Consider the following 19369-nt stretch of genomic DNA (forward strand, 5'->3'; position numbering starts at 1 on the left):
TAAACATGAAATTCAAATATTTGACATTTTATTTACGGGTTAGTGCAAGCATTGCACAAGAAGGCTGTGAACACGATGCATTAATAGTGTTCGTAGGATCAATGTGCCCATCAATGCATGGATGTATTGATAAATGTCAATCTACATTAATTTAAGCCTCTCTGGGTACATTGCACAATGATGACAGTGCATGCTAAGGCGACTTGATCAATTATGGTACATGGTTTTAACACTAAGACCTGCTATATACATCGAGTGAATGTTAAGGCATTGTATATGGAGATTTTTAGGCATGTACAGTCTTTTTACTATGTCTATGCTAACTTGCCAGTATCACGTGCTGAGTGTATTTCTCTTACAAAAGGGTGTGTTCACAGTATTCACGTTGTCATGTGAACAAGGCTCAGGCGGAGCCGAAACGTTATGGCGACGAGCACGCAAGATATTTGAATAAACATTTGCACTGAAATTGAGGTCCGTGTCTGTACTGTTTGGGGCAGGCGCCAGAAGTGGGCAGCCTCGACGGAAAAACGGAAGCTGTGGATATATATATATATATATATATATATGTATATGTATATATATGTATATGTGTGTGTATATTTTTATTACTATTGAAGTTTTTATACGTTCCATACTGCTTTCCAAATTTATTGGATTTTATTCTACTCTTTACATATGCTGTATTATGAATGCTTTTATGACATTCTTTTCTCGAAATAAAGCGAATTGATTGATTGGCTTATATTTACATTGCATCTTGCAGGCCCACAGATGCTACCGGCGGCTCAAGGTGAGCCACAAGGGCTTCCAGTTTGTCTTGCTCCCTTTTGTTCCTCACCAGTGCCCCCTCATGTGTTCACAAAAATCTGATGGCTGTGGTCACTGCACATCTTCAGAGGTTGGGGGTACCAGTCTTCCCCTTACCTCTACGGCTGGCTGCTGAAGGTGGCTCACCTCCTGACAACGTCAAACGTCTTGCCATCATTGGGGTTTTCATACAACCTGCCAAATTCACACCTGACTCCTTCACATAGGCTCTCCTTCATTGGAGCTATCCTGGATACAGTGCACTTCCAAGCCTTTCCTCCTGAGCACCGAGTTCAGGACATTTGTTATCCAGTATTGGGGTACCTTTCATAGATTCACATGCCTGAATCATTCCCCGTCGCCGAGGCGGAAGTCCCCGGTAAATAAAAAGTAGTGCCAAAAGTGTTAGTAGTAGGCCTCCAAGAAAAGGCCTAAAGCCTAGATCTTAGCAGCCTATCTACCTCATTTTGCAAAAGAACCCAAGAATTGGTAACAACCAATCAGACATCAGCACCCTTCTAGAACCCTCTCAGCAGAGCCGGTTCTCCTCAGATTTTCACTGCACGTCGTGTGGAAGGGAGTCTCCCTGAGTGCCACTCAGTTTTCAACTTTTTCAGCATGTCTGACAAGAAGGCCTTGTTTAAGTCCTGCAGAACCTGCGCCAGGAAGAGAGTCCATGTGGATGACCAACATGTTGACTGCATCTACTGCCTCTACCCCAAACATGAGGCAAAAGATTGCAAGATTTGCCGCACCTTCCCTACCAAAACTCTTAGGGATAGGGAGGCGAGAGTGCTGTTGTGGCTTAAATCCTCTTCGGCTGAGGAGGATGACAGAGCCTCTACTTCTAGCAAAAGGGCTAGATTGCATGACCGCTCTTCCAGTGAGGGGAAGAAACGCCATAAAACTTCCCACTCTACTTCTGATTCTTCTCTGAGAGATCCCATCATTTCCACTGAATCAGCGCACTCTCCTCTGGATTCTGCGGTAAAGGACTCTAAGACGCAAACAGTGAGTAAAAGCCTTTCAAAATCTCTGGCTTCCCTCCTTCGTCGATGATTTCCGTCACTTCTTCTGCTCCTTCGTTGACGGAAACTATCTCGACGACGTCTATTACCTCTCCTATTCTGTCGACGAGGATTACTATCCTGTCAAAGAAGCCCGTCGTCGAGGGATCGTCGACGAAGTCCTCGCCGACGAAGCCAGTGTCGAAGACCATATCGACGACGATGCCGTCGACGAAGCTTTCATCGTCGAAGAGAGAAGTATCGACGACGAAGGCCCCGTCGACGTCGGGCCCCGTCGACGTCGGGCCCCGTCGACGTCGGGACCCGTCTACGTCGAGCCCGTCGACGATGGACACTAAAAGCCTGCTGACATCAAAAGTATCTACTGAGAGCCCGTCTGCGACGATGCCAGGAGATTTGCCTGTTCAGTCTACGAAACCTGTATGGGCGCCCTCTCATTCCACTCCCATTGCTTCCAGGAGTTTTCAACTCAAAACTTTTCAACGCCACAACTGTAGCGATATATCACCGCTTACTCCCTCACATCTCCTGGAGACATATGTGCAGGGTGAGGATGATGAATAGGACGAGGACGAAGGACCCTTTGGAATTGCTTGCCATCCTTCTGAGTTGCCCCCAAATGTCAAGATGACGATGATGAGGAGGAGGACAATTATCAAGAGCATTGTTATCAGGAGGACATTGTAGTCCCGCATCATAAACCTTACTATAAACAACATCGCCAGAGCGAGATGTCACATCTGCCTCCAACTTTGATTCAAGACCTGCAAGCCATGCTTACAGATTATAAACAGCGTTTTCCACCGCAGCCAGCCATTCCGCAGGTTCCACTAACTGTGCCGCTGCCGGATCCTTTGCCCTCACCTGAGGCTCCTATTCCAATGCCTCAACTTCCTGATCCTCCACAGGACACGTGTCAGGTTCAAGATTCAACCTCTGAGGAAGAAGTTGAAGAGGGTGATCTGCCAGATCCAGCAGATCCTTGGGATTCATATATAATCCCTATGCCTTCGCCACCCACCCCTCTTCCATCTGACTCGCCCCCAGAGGATATAGGGGGATTTCATAATCTTATGCAGCGGGCTGCGACCAGGTTCCAAGTGCTGGTTACCATTGAACAGTCTGACTGTTTTCTCCATGATTTTAAGGAGGAGTCAAGGAAGGTTACCAGAGCTATCCCAATCATTGACTACATCTGGAAAGAAGGGATCAAAATTATGAAAAATCCTGCATCTGTGCCAGCGGTACTTCCGCGGATAGACAAAAAATACCGTGCACCGGCCAATAGTCCCTCCTGTCTCATTGGCCATCCTCGGCCAGATTCGGTCATCTCACAGGCAGCCCAACAAAAATCTAAAAATCCGGCAACACCTGTTACTACACCACCGGATAGAGAGGGGCGTCGTTTGGATTTAATTGGCAAAAAAATGTCCACGATGGCAGCTGCCTTCATCAGAGCAGCCAACTCGCTAGCGATAATAGGGCGTTCTGACCGCCAGATGTCGTCAGAAATGGCCAGCTTTATCGAGCTCATTCCTGAGGACAACAGACAAGACGCTCGGAAAGTTTTGTTGGAGGGTGAGCGCGCATCATCCAAGACTATCGACTGCGCATTGGATATCGCTAATACTAATTTTCGCCAGCTGGCTGGTGCAGCTGTACTCAGACGCCAGGGCTGGCTTAAGGCCACCACTTTCAGACCAGAAGTCCAGACAAAGATATTGGATATGGCCTATGATGGCGAATCGTTGTTTGGAAAACATATAGATGACGCACTCCAAGCAATAAAGACTGATACCGATACCGCAAGATCCTTGGGCTCCTTGCAGTACAAACGCGGTACCTTCAGAGGAGCAAGAGGCCGTGGTTTTTCTTCCAGAGGAGGGTATCAAACCCAGCAGAATAGGTACCAGCCTCAATATAGACAATCTGATCAGTCTTCATTCAGACAAACCAACACGTCTGGTTTCTCTCGTCAAGGCGGACGAAAAAGGTCGCAGAATCAAGGACGAGACACCACAAGGAAGCAATGATTTCTGCAGGGCGCCTTCCACTCCCTTTCCCCTCCCTGTGGGTGCGAAAATTTCAACTTTTACGAACAGATGGCAGGAAATTACGTCGGACCAATGGGTTCTGGACCTGGTCCACAACGGTCATACCTTAGAGTTTGTCACCAAACCACCCACCACACCACCCAAGGGACCCCCTCCCCCTCGTCTTCACTTATTATTCAAAGAAGCTTTAACGATGCTCCTCAATAATGCAATCGAGAAGGTTCCCGTACTTCAAAAGGGGATGGGTTTCTATTCCCGCTTTTTTCTCATCAAGAAGAAATCGGGCGAGTGGCGTCCGATCTTAGAACTTGAACAAATTCCTCAAGAAGCAGGGATTTCGCTGGCAGAAATTCTAGGTTGTCTCAACGAGGGAGATTTTCTGGTTTCTTTGGATATGGATGACGCTTACGATCACATCCCAATACATCCGAAGCATCGCAAGTATCTTCGATTCACCGTGGCTGGCGCCCATTATCAGTTCAAAGTGCTCCCGTTTGGGCTAAAATCTGCCCCAAGGATCTTTACGAAGTGTCTAGCTCCTGTGGCAGCAGCGTTACGATCCCAGGGAATCCAAGTCTTTCCGTATTTGGACGATTGGTTACTAAAAGGCCCTTCGGAAAGCGCAGTCAAGACTGCTGTGAAAACATCTCTTCGTCTGTTCCACTCTCTGGGGCTTACTGTGAACTTACTGTGAACTTACTGTGAACAGTAGCAAGTCTCAGTTACACCCGATGCAAGTCCTTCCTTTTCTGGGAGCTCTGCTAGATACCGTCCGCTGCAAGCCATTCTTATCTCACGAACGGCAGGTTTGTCTTCAAAAGCTGGCAATCCTGATTTTCAGAAGAAAGTCAGTTTCTGTCCGCTTTTTCGCGTCGCTCCTAGGGATGTGCTCTTCTGCAATACACCTCGTCCCCTTGGCACGACTTCGGATGAGACCCCTGCAGGAGGAGTTACATCTTCAGTGGCAGCAAGCTGTGGGTTCCTTCGACGACATCCTCAAAGTCACGCCAGGCATGAAGAGTGCTCTATGTTGGTGGTCCCACATACCCAAACTAGCAGAAGGACTCACTTTCATACAAAAGGTTCCAGACTTTTTCCTCACCACGGATGCTTCTATGGAAGAATGGGGAGGTCATCTCCAAGATTTACAGATACAGGGGAAGTGGTCTCCAGAGTACAGGAACAAGCACATCAACAGTCTGGAATTGTGAGCAATTTTCCTGTCTCTGCAAGCTTTCCTTCCAAGAATTGCAGGTTCCTCGGTATTGGTTCGGACTGACAATACCACCAGTATGTTTTACGTGAACAAGCAAGGAGGGACAAGATCAGCAACTCTCTCCGCAGAGGCTCAGGAGTTATGGGGATGGGTCACGCTCCACAACATAGCCCTCAGAGCAGAACATGTCAGTGGTCTCTGCAATACATTAACGGACACGCTCAGCAGGTCCCAATCGGACTGCCACGAATGGGAACTAGAGCAGGCTCAAGTGCTCAGAGTATTCCGAGCTTGGGGCACGCCGACACTGGATTTGTTTGCAACAAAAGAAAACAAGAAATGCTGTTATTACACCAGCAGATACCATCAACAGGGGTCAAGGGGAAATGCCCTGTCCATGCGATGGTCAGGGATTTGTGCCTACGCTTTTCCCCCCCGATACCTCTAATACCAAGAGTCATACACAAGATGAAGTTGGAGGGCTGCCGTCTCATCCTGATTGCTCCCAGATGGCCACGCCAGTACTGGTATCAGGAGCTTTTGCTATTATCCCAGGACCAGCCTATCCGTCTTGTTCCGACGCCCACAATGCTGTCGAGGAACAGAGGTCAGGTACTCCACCCGGACCCTCAGTCCCTACATTTACACGTATGGCTCCTGATTTCTTAGAATTCAAAGACCTGGACATCCCTCAAGACTGTATGGACATATTAACAAAATCACGAGCTCACAGCACGATAAAAACTTACCGTCTAAAATGGAGAAGTTTTTGCTGTTGGTGCGAGGCTAACCATGTTCACCCGGTGGAAGCTCCTGCGGAGCAGCTCCTACCTTATTTGTTACATTTGGCAAGATCTGGACTCTTTTACTTCAGTCAAGGTCCATTTAGCCGCACTTTCCAGATTCAGAAAGGGTGCTCATGGTCCTTCTCTGTGTTCATCCCCTTTGATTAAACAGTTCATGAAAGGACTATTCCGGGAGTTTCCTCCGGTCAGGCTTCCTCCACCGGAGTGGGAACTCAACACGGTCTTAATGCAATTAATGAAGCATCCATTCGAGCCTATCCATGAGGCTGATCTCAAATTCCTTACCTGGAAGGTTGCCTTACTTCTGGCCATTACGTCCGCTAGAAGAGTGAGTGAAATTCAGGCTTTCACTGTAAAGGAACCATTTCTACACTTCACTCAAGACTACGTACACCTCCGAACTAATCCGACATTCATCCCTAAAGTACCGTCGCAGTTTCATCTTAATGAACCTGTGAGGTTAAAGACTTTCTTTCCTAACCCATCTACTCCAGTGGAGCGAGCCTTACATTCACTGGATATCAAGAGATGTCTCAAATTTTATCTTCAGAAGACAAAGGACCTTAGGAAGTCTGACCAGTTGTTTGTGGCTTATGGCTAAGCTACCCTGGGGAATGCAGTCACAAAATCCACTATTGCCAGAAGGATAGCATCAACGATCCATTTCTGCCATGACAAAGCTCACAGGCCTTTATTACGGAAAGCCAAGGCCCATTCCACAAGAACGGTAGCAGCGTCTACAGCATTGTTTGCTGGGGTGACTCTGGAGAATATCTGCCATGCTGCGACATGGAAGAAAATCCACACTTTTACAAGACATTACTGCCTCCAATCTACGCATCAAGACGATGCAGCGGTCGGACAAGCTGTCCTGCGACATCTTTTCCTCTGAGATGGTTTTCAGGGACCTTTTTCTACTTTTCGCATTTTATATAAGTCTACTTGTATACATGTTACTATCTTTTATCATGACGATAGCATGTTCTATAAAATGTCATGTTTCACTTCGAATGTTATTGCGCTACATGCTGCTTTCTCTTTGTAGCTTGCATATTTCGAATTTTAAGTTTGTTTTTCTTATACCTCTTATTAACGAGATGTGGATGCAACTGGGAGAGTATCAGCACTAGTCTCCCACCATCCGCAAACGACTGTATACTTGGTATACTGCTCGCTATTCTGATTCAGGCATGTGAATCTATGAAAGATACCCCAATACTGGATAAGAAAACAAGTTACTTACCTGTAACTACAGTTATCCAGTATTGATATCTTTCATAGATTCACATGCACCCACCCTCCTCCCCGTAGAGTCAGTTCTCGATGTTTTGGGGACATTTACTTCCCACTTGTGCTAGGAAAATCTGAGGAGAACTGGCTCTGCTGAGAGGGTTCTAGAAGGGTGCTGATGTCTGATTGGTTGTTACCAATTCTTGGGTTCTTTTGCAAAATGAGGTAGATAGGCTGCTAAGATCTAGGCTTTAGGCCTTTTCTTTGGGCCTACTACTACTACTAACACTTTTGGCACTACTTTTTATTTACCCGGGGACTCCCGCCTCGGCGACGTGGAATGATTCAGGCATGTGAATCTATAAAAGATACCAATACTGGATAACTGTAGTTACAGGTAAGTAACTTGTTTTCTTCTGTGATCCTGAATTTTCAGCCTCTGTCCTGGGACTCAGCGAGGATGGCTCTAAGGCTTCTTGGACTACTTACCTCATGCATCCTATTACATTTCATCCATGTGTCAGAGGAGACTGCAAAAGACCTGCAGTGGTGGCTGCTCGACTGCAGTTGCAGCAGTGACAGACTCCTGCATGTCCCAACTAGAGTCGGCAGTGGTGACTGATGCATCTCTACATGGTTGGGGAGGTCATCTGAGATGTTGCAATCAGAGGACTCTGGTTTCTGGCGTAGATCAGACTCCACATCAGTTTAATGGAGCTGTGGGTAATTCGCTTGGCCTTCCTGTCCCCCACCAAGGGACTGATGGTGCAGTTTCTCGGCGACTACACCATCATGTGGTGCTGGATCAAAAAGGAAAGGGTGGGGTCCTGTGCCTAGAGTCTCTGCACCCCTGGAGCTGGTTGAATTATCTGTGGATTTAGCTGGTGAACTCGGCCAGCGGTGCCTAGCAGAACATGAATACTAGAAACACCCGAAGGTGGCACAAGGCATCTTCCAATAATGGAGAGAACCCTGGCTTAATTTCTTCGCCATCACCAAGAATGAGCAATATTTGCAGTTTTACGCACTGGAGTTCCCAAGAAGGGTCTCGGAGACCCATTCCATCTAGCGTGAAGCATAGGATTTCTGTCCCACCGCTACCTCTCCTGCCCCAAATACTAATGAAGATCAGGACCAAGGCATTATAGTGCCTTGTCGAACTTCTTCGCTCCGCCTCATCCCTCGAAAAAGAAAGACTCCATTGTTTGGACCCCAAGAGAGAATTTGATATTTACATTGTTCGTAGAGTAGATCGGGTCGACTATCAGCTCTTGATGGGGCTCTCTGGGGCAAAGTAAGGCACGGTAGTGTAGAAACAGATAATTTCTCGATAGATAGCGAATGCATAGCAGACCTTAATGCAGAGGACTAAGAAGCAGCCTCCAGAAGGCCTAGGAGCACCGGGGCCAAGGCTGCTACTGCTGCGTGTTATGCGGAGTTCCTGTCCTCAATATCTGGCAGGCAGTTATGGAGTAATTAAACCACACAGTGGAGGAGGAGCGTCGTTCATTGCATTTAAGCAGTGGCAATTAGAAACATAAAATGAAAATAACTTGGAGTTATTATAATTTCATGCTGCTTCCTGCTGCTTTGCTGGTGGGCGGGGCTGCTCTGCTCACGGGGCAGGAAAAGGGAGGAGTGGTTTGCCCACTCCTAAGTACGCTGTCACTGTTTGATCAGCCCTATCGGGCAGCCCAAACCAGTCCTGCACATTTTCTCCAATCTTCATGCAGGCTGCATTACGGCCTGCATGTAGAAAATGCCCACCCCTCCAGCCCCTGGCTGAGCGCTGTGTCCGTGCCCCTTAGCCATCAGCGTTGTGAATGGCTTAGGGGAGGGAGCCTGGCTGCCTGCTTCTTGTTCCTGCAGTCAGAGGCAGGAGCAGAGACGCCAAACTTCTCCCCCCCCCCCCCCACAACCACCCTGATTCACCCATGCACCCACACAACCCCTGAACCCCCACCCCCTCCCTGCGCCCGTCCCCCGCCCTCGTAGCCATGCCAGCCACCCCTGACCACACGCCCCCAAAGCCCTACTTTCTTAAGTCCATGGAGATGAGCATTTTGTCTGCTTGTTTCTGCAGGACTGTTTTTTAGTCTGAGCCATTCAACAGACCCACAACCAAGGGAGAAACTTCATTGGTATCTATTCACAAGGTGAGTAATCTGTGGTTCTAAGAATCCATCAGAAGAACACTCTTTCTGGTGGATACTCTATCTAACCGCAGGTTACTCACCGCCCTCCCACCTCCCCGTTCTGTGGTATCGTCTCTTACATCAAAAAAGATCCCAATCAATGAATCTGAAATCTGTTTTTGTTCAATTCACCAATAGGCTCTGCGTCTGAGGGTGCGGAAGAGTTTATGAAAGAAACTGATGTCAGCGTGCATAGGTGCTGCTTATATGTGACTCCATTTGCCAATTCTGGAGCAGAATGATGTTGACGCAGAGCCACACAGCACCACCTACAGGCACACAGGAGCACTGCTTTTGAGTTTTCTGCATCCAGTCTATAGACAGAGTATCCACCAGAAAGAGCATTGGCACTTGTTATTTAAGTGCCAAATTCTCTGGTCCTTGCTGGTATCGTTCCTTTTTTGCTTCATGTGATATAGTCCATCAAAGAGGATGTCATTTAATACTCTTCAGTAGGTGTGTGTGTGATATGGATCGTGTTTATTGATGTATTGGTCAGTGTATGGTCCTAAAGTTCTCCTCCATTGTGAGAGAGAATGACTTTATGGGATAAGCACCCACGTTTTCAACTTGTAAGCCCAAGTTACTTTTTAAAACCATGTAGAATGTAGTTGGTTGTTGAAGCTTTGGGTTTTTTGGTAGGTAAAAAGCTGTCATGGAAGCCTGATACAGCATTCAGTCGAGTTTTAAAGGAATATCTATCACGTGTACTACCACAAGTTAATTCTGTTCTTTCTTGCTTTATTACACAATTAGACGTATTTTGGGTTCTAAAAACCTTCCAAATTATTGCAACCAGTGTAAATTAATTTAAATAGAAGTTCATTTGCCTTGAGTGGGTAGATGAGGGTTTCTGTGTGGATTCTGGCTCAACTTTTGTTTCTCGCATGACCTAATATCCCTCTATCGTTTTATTTGTGTCTTTTTTTTCAGTTGAGAATTATTAATAAGCCTGTTGGTAAAGTCGCAAAGTAATGTGGATACATTTTGCAGTTAATTCATAACACACTTGATTCTTCTTTGAATTGCTGATGCCCTTGTTCATTTGAATTCTTTGTGTTCTATCAATCCCGTAGGTTTTCCCACAGATATTGCCGCCAGTCCCACCACTTTCAGCTTCAAGCCTCAGTCAGACTTTGCCAGTCCAGCTGTTGGAAGCATCTCTACGTTTGGAAATGCCGCCACTGTTCAGGGTCATCTGGCGTTTCCTTCTGCACCGAGTGCTCCTGGCTCTGGGAACTTATTAACTTCCTCAACATCAGTGCCCTTTGGATTTGGAAGTGCTGCTCCTTTGGGCTTTGGAGCCCCTGCTAATTCAGTTTTTGGGGCGTGTTCAACTACTATACCAGGGCCAGGCTTTGTCAGTTCAGCATCTTCCGCCTCTGGGACCTCTGGATCAACTGGTATCACATCAGGGTCTTCTTTATTCGGGCGGCAAGAAGGACAACCTCCCAGCAGTGCTGGAAGTAACACTCAAGTGGCAACATCAAGCAGCCTGGTAGGCAAGCTCCTCACTCCCCTGAATGAACTCTCTGCTGACGAGCTAAAGCAGTTTCAAGCAAAGAGGTTTACCCTTGGAAGGATTCCACTAAAGCCACCTCCAGCAGAACTTTTAGTTATCTGAAGAATTATATAGGCTTGATTTTACAGGTTTGCATTTGTTGCGTTCAGACACATATCAGCTAAACAGAAAAGATTTACAACTGTGAAAATAAATTGGCACATTTTAGATGTTTTAATCTAGATATTTTTGGAATCCAGATGGACTCTTAACCCATTTTTCCAGGATCGCGTTAATTTATTTAAGAAAGGTCATAGACTTTTTATAATAACATATCTGCAGCCACGTTTACAAAATTAAAGTATGCTTTATATATTCTGTGCATCAGGTATTGTGTAAGTCATGAATGCCTTATCACAGTGGTCCAGCTACATTAAACATGCAAGCAAGTCCTCAAAAATCAATGGATATGTCTGCTGTAAGTTTCGCAAGCTTTGAAATTGTGGGGAAAAGACGATCTAGTCGTCTTTTCTTTAAACGTGCATTTTTAAAACATTGTTTTAGGTAAAATGGAGTATATATGGTAGAGGGAAATACGCAGCAGAATGTTACCCATTTTTTCTAGTTCAAAGCATCCTACCGAAATGCATAAATGCTTTACACAGTTCTGATACCAAAAAACCCCATGATGCTGGTGAACAAACAATTAAAATCATTTAGGTTATTTATCTTGGTGTTCACAATATACATCGTATTACCCAAAAGCTAGCAATGCTACCTAATACGGGTAAAAAGAGTTTCGGCCCACACCAGGTTACTGTCAAACATATTGAATAGGTGATAGCAATTAATCAAGTACATTCACTAGAGGCAAGAGCCCCCCCCCCCCCAGTGGTCCATGGGACTGGATTTGACATGTTACTTTGTTTGAGGCACAGTTTCTTTTTGGTGATGTTGAAGGTTCATTTTGAGTGATAAATCCTCAGTTCAGAGTGTTTGTTGGCCTAGGCCTTCTCAGCTATCCCAGGCTACAGTAAAAAATGTGGAGGTCCCAGAAAACCTATGCTAAGATGTCATGCTTATGCCAGCATATCATGCTTTTATGTTTATCTAACTTCTCTCCCTCTGTAAGTATTTGTTGTTCTTTTGTAGCAATCATGCAATCTGTTGCATAGTATCTCATGAACACACCTCCCCAACCCGCCTGCTTTTTCTAATAATGTGGACTCTCGTTGGTTTACAGCTCGGATAGCTAGCTAAAACACCTCTCAGCAAAACTGGCACATACCCATTAATCGCCTTCTGAAGGTACACTGATTTGGTTTGTGTTGAGGTCTCATGCAGGAACATGTTTAAACGTTCTGAAATTAAGCGTACACTGTATACAGTGGGTGGTCTAGCCTAAAGGAACGTTTCTCCATACAATAGATGAATGTATTGGGTATGTGATGTGGTCAGGAGTAAGTGGTGAAGAACGAGGCCAGTAACTCGAGCCCAGGATCTCCTCTCTGCTGCACTCCACCCACCCCCAAAGCTAGAAGCAAAAAGTACTCTTAAACTTTTCCATGTAGCCCTGTGCACCTATGAAATATCAAGGTCACAGAAAGAATTTGTGTGTCTGTCAAGCAAATGCATGCACCAAAGTTTCAGTGACTACTTTCTTTTAGGCCTGTAGTGATTTTGCAGAACCACAGATAATGACATTTTAAAACCTAATACACAGTTTGACTCTGGACTCAATAGTGTCTCTTTTAGACCTTATTTTCTAACCTAGATCGACTGCTAACCTAGCAAGTCAGTAGATGATGCATTGTCATGTAATTGTGTAAGCAGCTGCACCTGTTGGTCATAGGTACATTGTCTTCATTGTAACAGAAATAATATCCCTTTCCCTAACGTGGCTTCTCTCCAGTCAGATAGTACAATCAACTAATGATTGACGCTGCGCACTGTGCTACATGTAACTAAGTTACAAACAATTAATCACATTGACAAAATTTCAAGAAACACCAAACAATGATATTCGTTTGAACATATATTTTCAGCATATATGTAACAACAGCTTCAAATTATAACATCATGAATGTATCAACACCTTTACAAAAAACGGTAGACATCTACCATAAGCGGTGCAATATATAGATATACCACATAATATTCACGAAATCACAACAAAATGCTTATGATGAGCCCAATGCATTTCGGGACTTTGCTGTCCCTTCGTCAGGGGCGTTCTGTAAAGAAAATACATATATTATATGATCAATCAAACAAATCGTTTTTGTATTTACACAAGAAGGACACATGGTGGCAAATTGTATAGTTAACATGGTACATGGGACTAAACCGTAAAACACTCATGCGATAAATGAACTCTCCGTTTAATTAAAGGTAACAAATATATGAAGAAGAGATGCTGTCACCCAACAGTGTGGAGATAAAAATAATAAATGTGACTCTGAAGCGAAACATAAATGAAATGGAAATGCATACCAAGTGAAAGAAAGAAAAACCATGCATGGAATAAATCTAATGAAGATGTGGTGGTGAGGTCTCACCTCAAATATTATGTATATGCTTCCATGATTGGAACAAAACGATGAAGACAGGCTAACTGTAGCTAGAAACCAAGAAAAACAACTCGATAAGAGCAGGTGCTTGTATTACAGTGACACATGTAAACCGTGTCGAAGAGAGCACAACTTACCCACTAAGAAAGAAGGCGTAAACAGTGGGAGTTGAGATAAACAGACAAACAAATAAACGTAGAACTATAAAATCAAATTTGATATAAAAATAATTAAAAATTTATAGTGGTCAAAATAAAATAACTTAGTGTAGATATAACAAATAGTGAAGGGTGTTGAGATAATCCATAAGCCTCAAAGAAATTAGAACAGAGAAATGGGATATAGTTATACAAACAAACTTATTGTGGTAAGATGTCAACATAAAATAGAGTAATCACTGTGGTGCATGAGGTTCTGCGCATGGCCATGACAGTACTATGTTCATAAAAAACATGATTATAAAAAACATGAAAGATCTAAACGGTCATTAAGCCCACTCGGGGCCAAGGTCTGTAGTTTCTGAATCCAAAAGAGCTCTCTACGTAAAAGTAAATTGGTGGTGTCTACTCCTGGTTTAACATCAATAGACTCTATGATCTGGAAACGAAGTTGAGAAATTGAATGTTTTGCTTCTAGCCAATGCATGGCTAGGCTTGAGGTACTGTGCTTGTTCCTGATTCTAGATTTGTGCTCAGTAATCCGTGTTTTTATTTTCCGTTCAGTCTTGCCTACATAGGCCTTGCCACAGGGGCATTTTATACAGTAAATAACATGGGTAGTATTACAGTCACTGTTGTGTTGCAAACTTATATTTGAGCCAGACGTGGGATGAGTGAGGGTGTTCCCAGTGATAACATTGCTACAATGGATGCATGAATGACATTTGCGAGTGCCATGATAGACAATAGGTTTGTCAGAGGTTTTGGAGAATTTCAATAGATTCCGTAAGTTTTTGCCTCTTTTGTATGCAAACAAAGGTTTTTCTAGAAAAAGTTGTTGAAAATCCTGTTCTTGTTGTAATAATTCCCACCGCGTCAAAATAATTTTCTTGATTTTGGGTGAAGATGTGGAGAAGTTGCTGACAAATACCAGTCTAGTGGAGGAAGTCTTTGGTTTCTGTTGCAATAAGTCTGTTCTTGGAATGGACATCGCTCGTGTGAGACATGTTTGTAGTACCACTTTTGGATAACCTCTTGACGAAAATTTATCAACAGTGGTTTGAAGTTGAAGGGTACTATTACCAGAGTGAGAACAAATTCGGCGAATTCTGGTAAATTGTGACAATGGCAAATTATTGATTAAATGACGTGGGTGAAAACTTGTGTAGGTCAGCAGACTGTTCCGATCAGTAGGTTTATGGAAAACTGTGGTATGGAATTGATTCGTGGATGTTTTGGTGACTTGTACATCCAGGTAATGGATAGAATCCTGATGAATAGTGTAGGTCAACTGAATATGAGTGTGTTGCCTGTTGAGTGTCTCTATCATGGAAGTGAAAGACTGTATCGAATCACCCCAAATTAGGAAGATGTCATCTATGAAACGGCAATAGAGACGTATTTTAGACCACCATTCTGAGTTGGAAATGATATGCTCCAGTTCGTATTGGGCCATATAGATGTTTGCATAGGCAGGTGCTCCGGAAAAGCCCATCGAAGTGCCATTCAATTGGGCATAGAATTTGTCTTGATATTGGAAATAACTGTTATGTAAACAGAACTTTAAAAGCTGCAAGATCAAAACCTTCTCAATATTGACGTCTTCCATTTGAAATAATGCCCATTCAACCGCTTCAAGGCCGGCTGCGTGGGGAATGGAGGTGTAGAGAGCTGTAACATCTATAGTACATAGATAGATGGAATCCTGAGGTCCAATGATGGTTTGTTGAAGCAGTTGTAAAAAGTGAGTGGTGTCTTTTATATAAGATTGCCAAGATTGTACAAACTTCTGTAGGTAGTAATCCAGGAATTTGCCAATAGGGTCAAAAATAGATTTGCATCCAGAGACTATTGGGCGAAATGGAGGGTCTTGAGGATCCTTATGTATTTTAGGGATCATGTACAAATGAGGACGTTGTGGGTTGGTTGATGATAGAAAAAGACGTGTGTTATTATCAATCCATGTTTGTTCAAGGGCCTCATTGAGAATGGAATTAAGTAGCTCCAAAAGCAATGTTGTGGGATCGCTTGCCAATTGCAAATAGGTGTTAGTGTCCAAGATGTGTGCCAATACTTTGGAATGGTAATATTCTGTGTCCATCAACACTATGGCTCCTCCTTTGTCTGCCGGTTGAATTGTGATCAAAGGATTTTGTGATAGTTTGGACAAAATTAAACGTTCATGTTTTGACATGTTGTTGTGATGTTTGGGTTTATAGTTAAGTTTTTCCAGATCTTTATTGACCAATGTCTCAAAACTATCCAAAGTTTTATGAGATGCTGGTGGCATAAAGGTGCTCTTAGGTTTGAATGGATGATAGGTAGAAATCTCATCTTGTGTAGTATCAGGTTCAACTTCATTGAAGAAATGTCTCAGGCGAATAATACGCATAAATCTGTAAAATTCCCCTTGAGTTTGCAAATGATTGGTATGTGTCGTGGGAACAAACGAAAGACCGCGTCCCAGAAGAGATTTTTCTTGGTGAGAAAGATTATATGATGATATGTTAATCACTAGATCACCGTTTTGCCACTTCGTAACGCTTTGCCGCTGCTTTCCTTTCCCTCTCCTGGTTTTTCTTGGGGGGTTGATTTGGACATGTCTTTTGTTGGAGGTGGACGTCCCTGATCCGCTACCTGTGATAAAAAAGACGATGTAGATGCTGTTGAGGCGGTAGGAATCATAACAGTTGGTGTATGATCCCCTGGAGTAATAGAACCAGACGGTCGGACTGGATGTGTTGAAGGCGCCGGTGTGCGGCTGGTGGTAGTGTCTTTTTCTGACGCTAAACTCTCATCTGAGGTTGTGGGTGTCTTCTTAGTATCAAATCTCTTACGGGTGTATATCTCCGCCCACGTATAAACCTCATTAAGTTTATAATCGATGGTGTCGCGTCTATACTTGCGTAGTTTGCCTTCTTGTAATTCCCTCTCATATCCATCTAATTTCTGGTTGAGGATCTCCAAATGTAACCTCCAAGAATCCGCTTCCATGCGAAACTCAAGTTCTGTTTTCAATGAAGTAATTTCTTCTTCTAAATCTTTAATGGTTTTTGACAATTCTTCAATGATTAAAAGAATGAGATCTAGTGAGCACTTATTAAGGATTGAATACCACTTGTCCATGAAGACAGTATTCAAATGGAAACGAAATAGCATCGGTTTGATGGCCAAGCGTAGTCCACGCGGAATTCTCTTTGCTTTGTGATATTGAACAAGCGTAGAAGCATGAAGTCTCTGGTTAAGCTGTCTCCTGGTAATGAATTCCAGTTGGCGAAGTTGTCGTGTTATTGAACCACCATGTGAGTCCGTGATTTTCACTTCTTGTATAAGCGAATAAATTTGTGAAGCCTCATCTGAGGTTTAGGCTTTAGTATTGGCTCTATTGTCCGTGATATTTGTAATCGCATCAAAAGACATAATTAACGAATGGGTGCTGCTGCTGAGACAGAAGAATTATGATGCAAAAAGAGATGAGCAGAGCACTCCCAGTTTTCTAATTCAAGCCAAAGGTATATTCTGGATGATATAGGTGCTGCAGCGTAATGCCCGCTGTCAATCGGGCATGAAGAAACAAGATCAGATAGTACAATCAACTAATGATTGACGCTGCGCACTGTGCTACATGTAACTAAGTTACAAACAATTAATCACATTGACAAAATTTCAAGAAACACCAAACAATGATATTCGTTTGAACATATATTTTCAGCATATATGTAACAACAGCTTCAAATTATAACATCATGAATGTATCAACACCTTTACAAAAAACGGTAGACATCTACCATAAGCGGTGCAATATATAGATATACCACATAATATTCACGAAATCACAACAAAATGCTTATGATGAGCCCAATGCATTTCGGGACTTTGCTGTCCCTTCGTCAGGGGCGTTCTGTAAAGAAAATACATATATTATATGATCAATCAAACAAATCGTTTTTGTATTTACACAAGAAGGACACATGGTGGCAAATTGTATAGTTAACATGGTACATGGGACTAAACCGTAAAACACTCATGCGATAAATGAACTCTCCGTTTAATTAAAGGTAACAAATATATGAAGAAGAGATGCTGTCACCCAACAGTGTGGAGATAAAAATAATAAATGTGACTCTGAAGCGAAACATAAATGAAATGGAAATGCATACCAAGTGAAAGAAAGAAAAACCATGCATGGAATAAATCTAATGAAGATGTGGTGGTGAGGTCTCACCTCAAATATTATGTATATGCTTCCATGATTGGAACAAAACGATGAAGACAGGCTAACTGTAGCTAGAAACCAAGAAAAACAACTCGATAAGAGCAGGTGCTTGTATTACAGTGACACATGTAAACAGTGTCGAAGAGAGCACAACTTACCCACTAAGAAAGAAGGCGTAAACAGTGGGAGATGAGATAAACAGACAAACAAATAAACGTAGAACTATAAAATCAAATTTGATATAAAAATAATTAAAAATTTATAGTGGTCAAAATAAAATAACTTAGTGTAGATATAACAAATAGTGAAGGGTGTTGAGATAATCCATAAGCCTCAAAGAAATTAGAACAGAGAAATGGGATATAGTTATACAAACAAACTTATTGTGGTAAGATGTCAACATAAAATAGAGTAATCACTGTGGTGCATGAGGTTCTGCGCATGGCCATGACAGTACTATGTTCATAAAAAACATGATTATAAAAAACATGAAAGATCTAAACGGTCATTAAGCTCACTCGGGGCCAAGGTCTGTAGTTTCTGAATCCAAAAGAGCTCTCTACGTAAAAGTAAATTGGTGGTGTCTACTCCTGGTTTAACATCAATAGACTCTATGATCTGGAAACGAAGTTGAGAAATTGAATGTTTTGCTTCTAGCCAATGCATGGCTAGGCTTGAGGTACTGTGCTTGTTCCTGATTCTAGATTTGAGCTCAGTAATCCGTGTTTTTATTTTCCGTTCAGTCTTGCCTACATAGGCCTTGCCAGTCAGCCACAGTTCACTCGCCAACCATACCTGTAGCATAGTCTAGATACCAAAGATTGCTGGAAGATAGTTGTGTATAGCCCTCAGAGCGGTGCCTGGGCTGAACCGTCTCACCATGAAGGAGAACCCGTTGGGTTGCTTCATGTGCTTGGAGACCCCATCTTTTCTATTGTCGATCGGTCAGTTGGTCCAGTGTTTGCTGGACAGTCCACTTATGTAATAAACCTTGCCCATTGATTAAAGATATTAAGACCATGCCGCAGGCATGTTGCAAGATAAAGTTCAAAGGCTATGATTTGCCTCTGGCAATAGATGGCTCAATTCTTTTGGGACCGGCCAAAGGTGTGTTCACACTTGGGATGCAGGATGAAGGAGACTTGCAGATCTATCAGGAGGTACTACCAAAGAGATGTAGTATATACATACATACTACAACAGCTCATTGGCAGAGGTCCTCTGCCGAATGAAAGTCAAAACAAATCTGGTGCTAATCACGGCTAAGAAAGCATACAGTTTTCCGTAAAGCTAAATTAGTGTGCATCTCTAAGTGCATATGTGGACTGCATACAATCGATTCAGCTAAAAAAAATATATATATTGAAATATTAACTAAAAGAAATGACAGCTAGCATACCTTATATGCTATATAGGGCATATCAGGCATGTGCAAAGTCAGGTTCATGCAAGAACATGCTAACATACTCTTTTACCAAAATTCACATATAGAGATTTGCAGGTGCATTTCCACAGGGGCATCTCCTAATGGCCAACCATTTTGAATGGGAAGGGGTGAACATGACCCCATGGGAATTACACTTTC

At 43.3% G+C, this 19369-nt stretch overlaps 1 protein-coding gene across 1 annotated transcript in view; it reads left to right on the forward strand.

Annotated features, from left to right (window-relative positions):
* NUP42 (nucleoporin 42) overlaps window positions 1–12580 on the forward strand; it is a 277634-nt gene extending 265054 nt beyond the window's left edge. Inside the window, exon 7 of the mRNA XM_085631527.1 lies at window positions 10416–12580. Within this exon, the coding sequence (XP_085487653.1) occupies window positions 10416–10963 (548 nt within the window). The 3' untranslated portion in view covers window positions 10964–12580. The remainder of the gene's footprint in view (window positions 1–10415) is intronic.
* Window positions 12581–19369: the final 6789 nt, after the last annotated feature.

This window comes from Triturus cristatus, chromosome 10, assembly GCF_964204655.1.
Source record: "Triturus cristatus chromosome 10, aTriCri1.1, whole genome shotgun sequence".
Classification (NCBI taxonomy): Eukaryota; Metazoa; Chordata; class Amphibia; order Caudata; family Salamandridae; genus Triturus; species Triturus cristatus.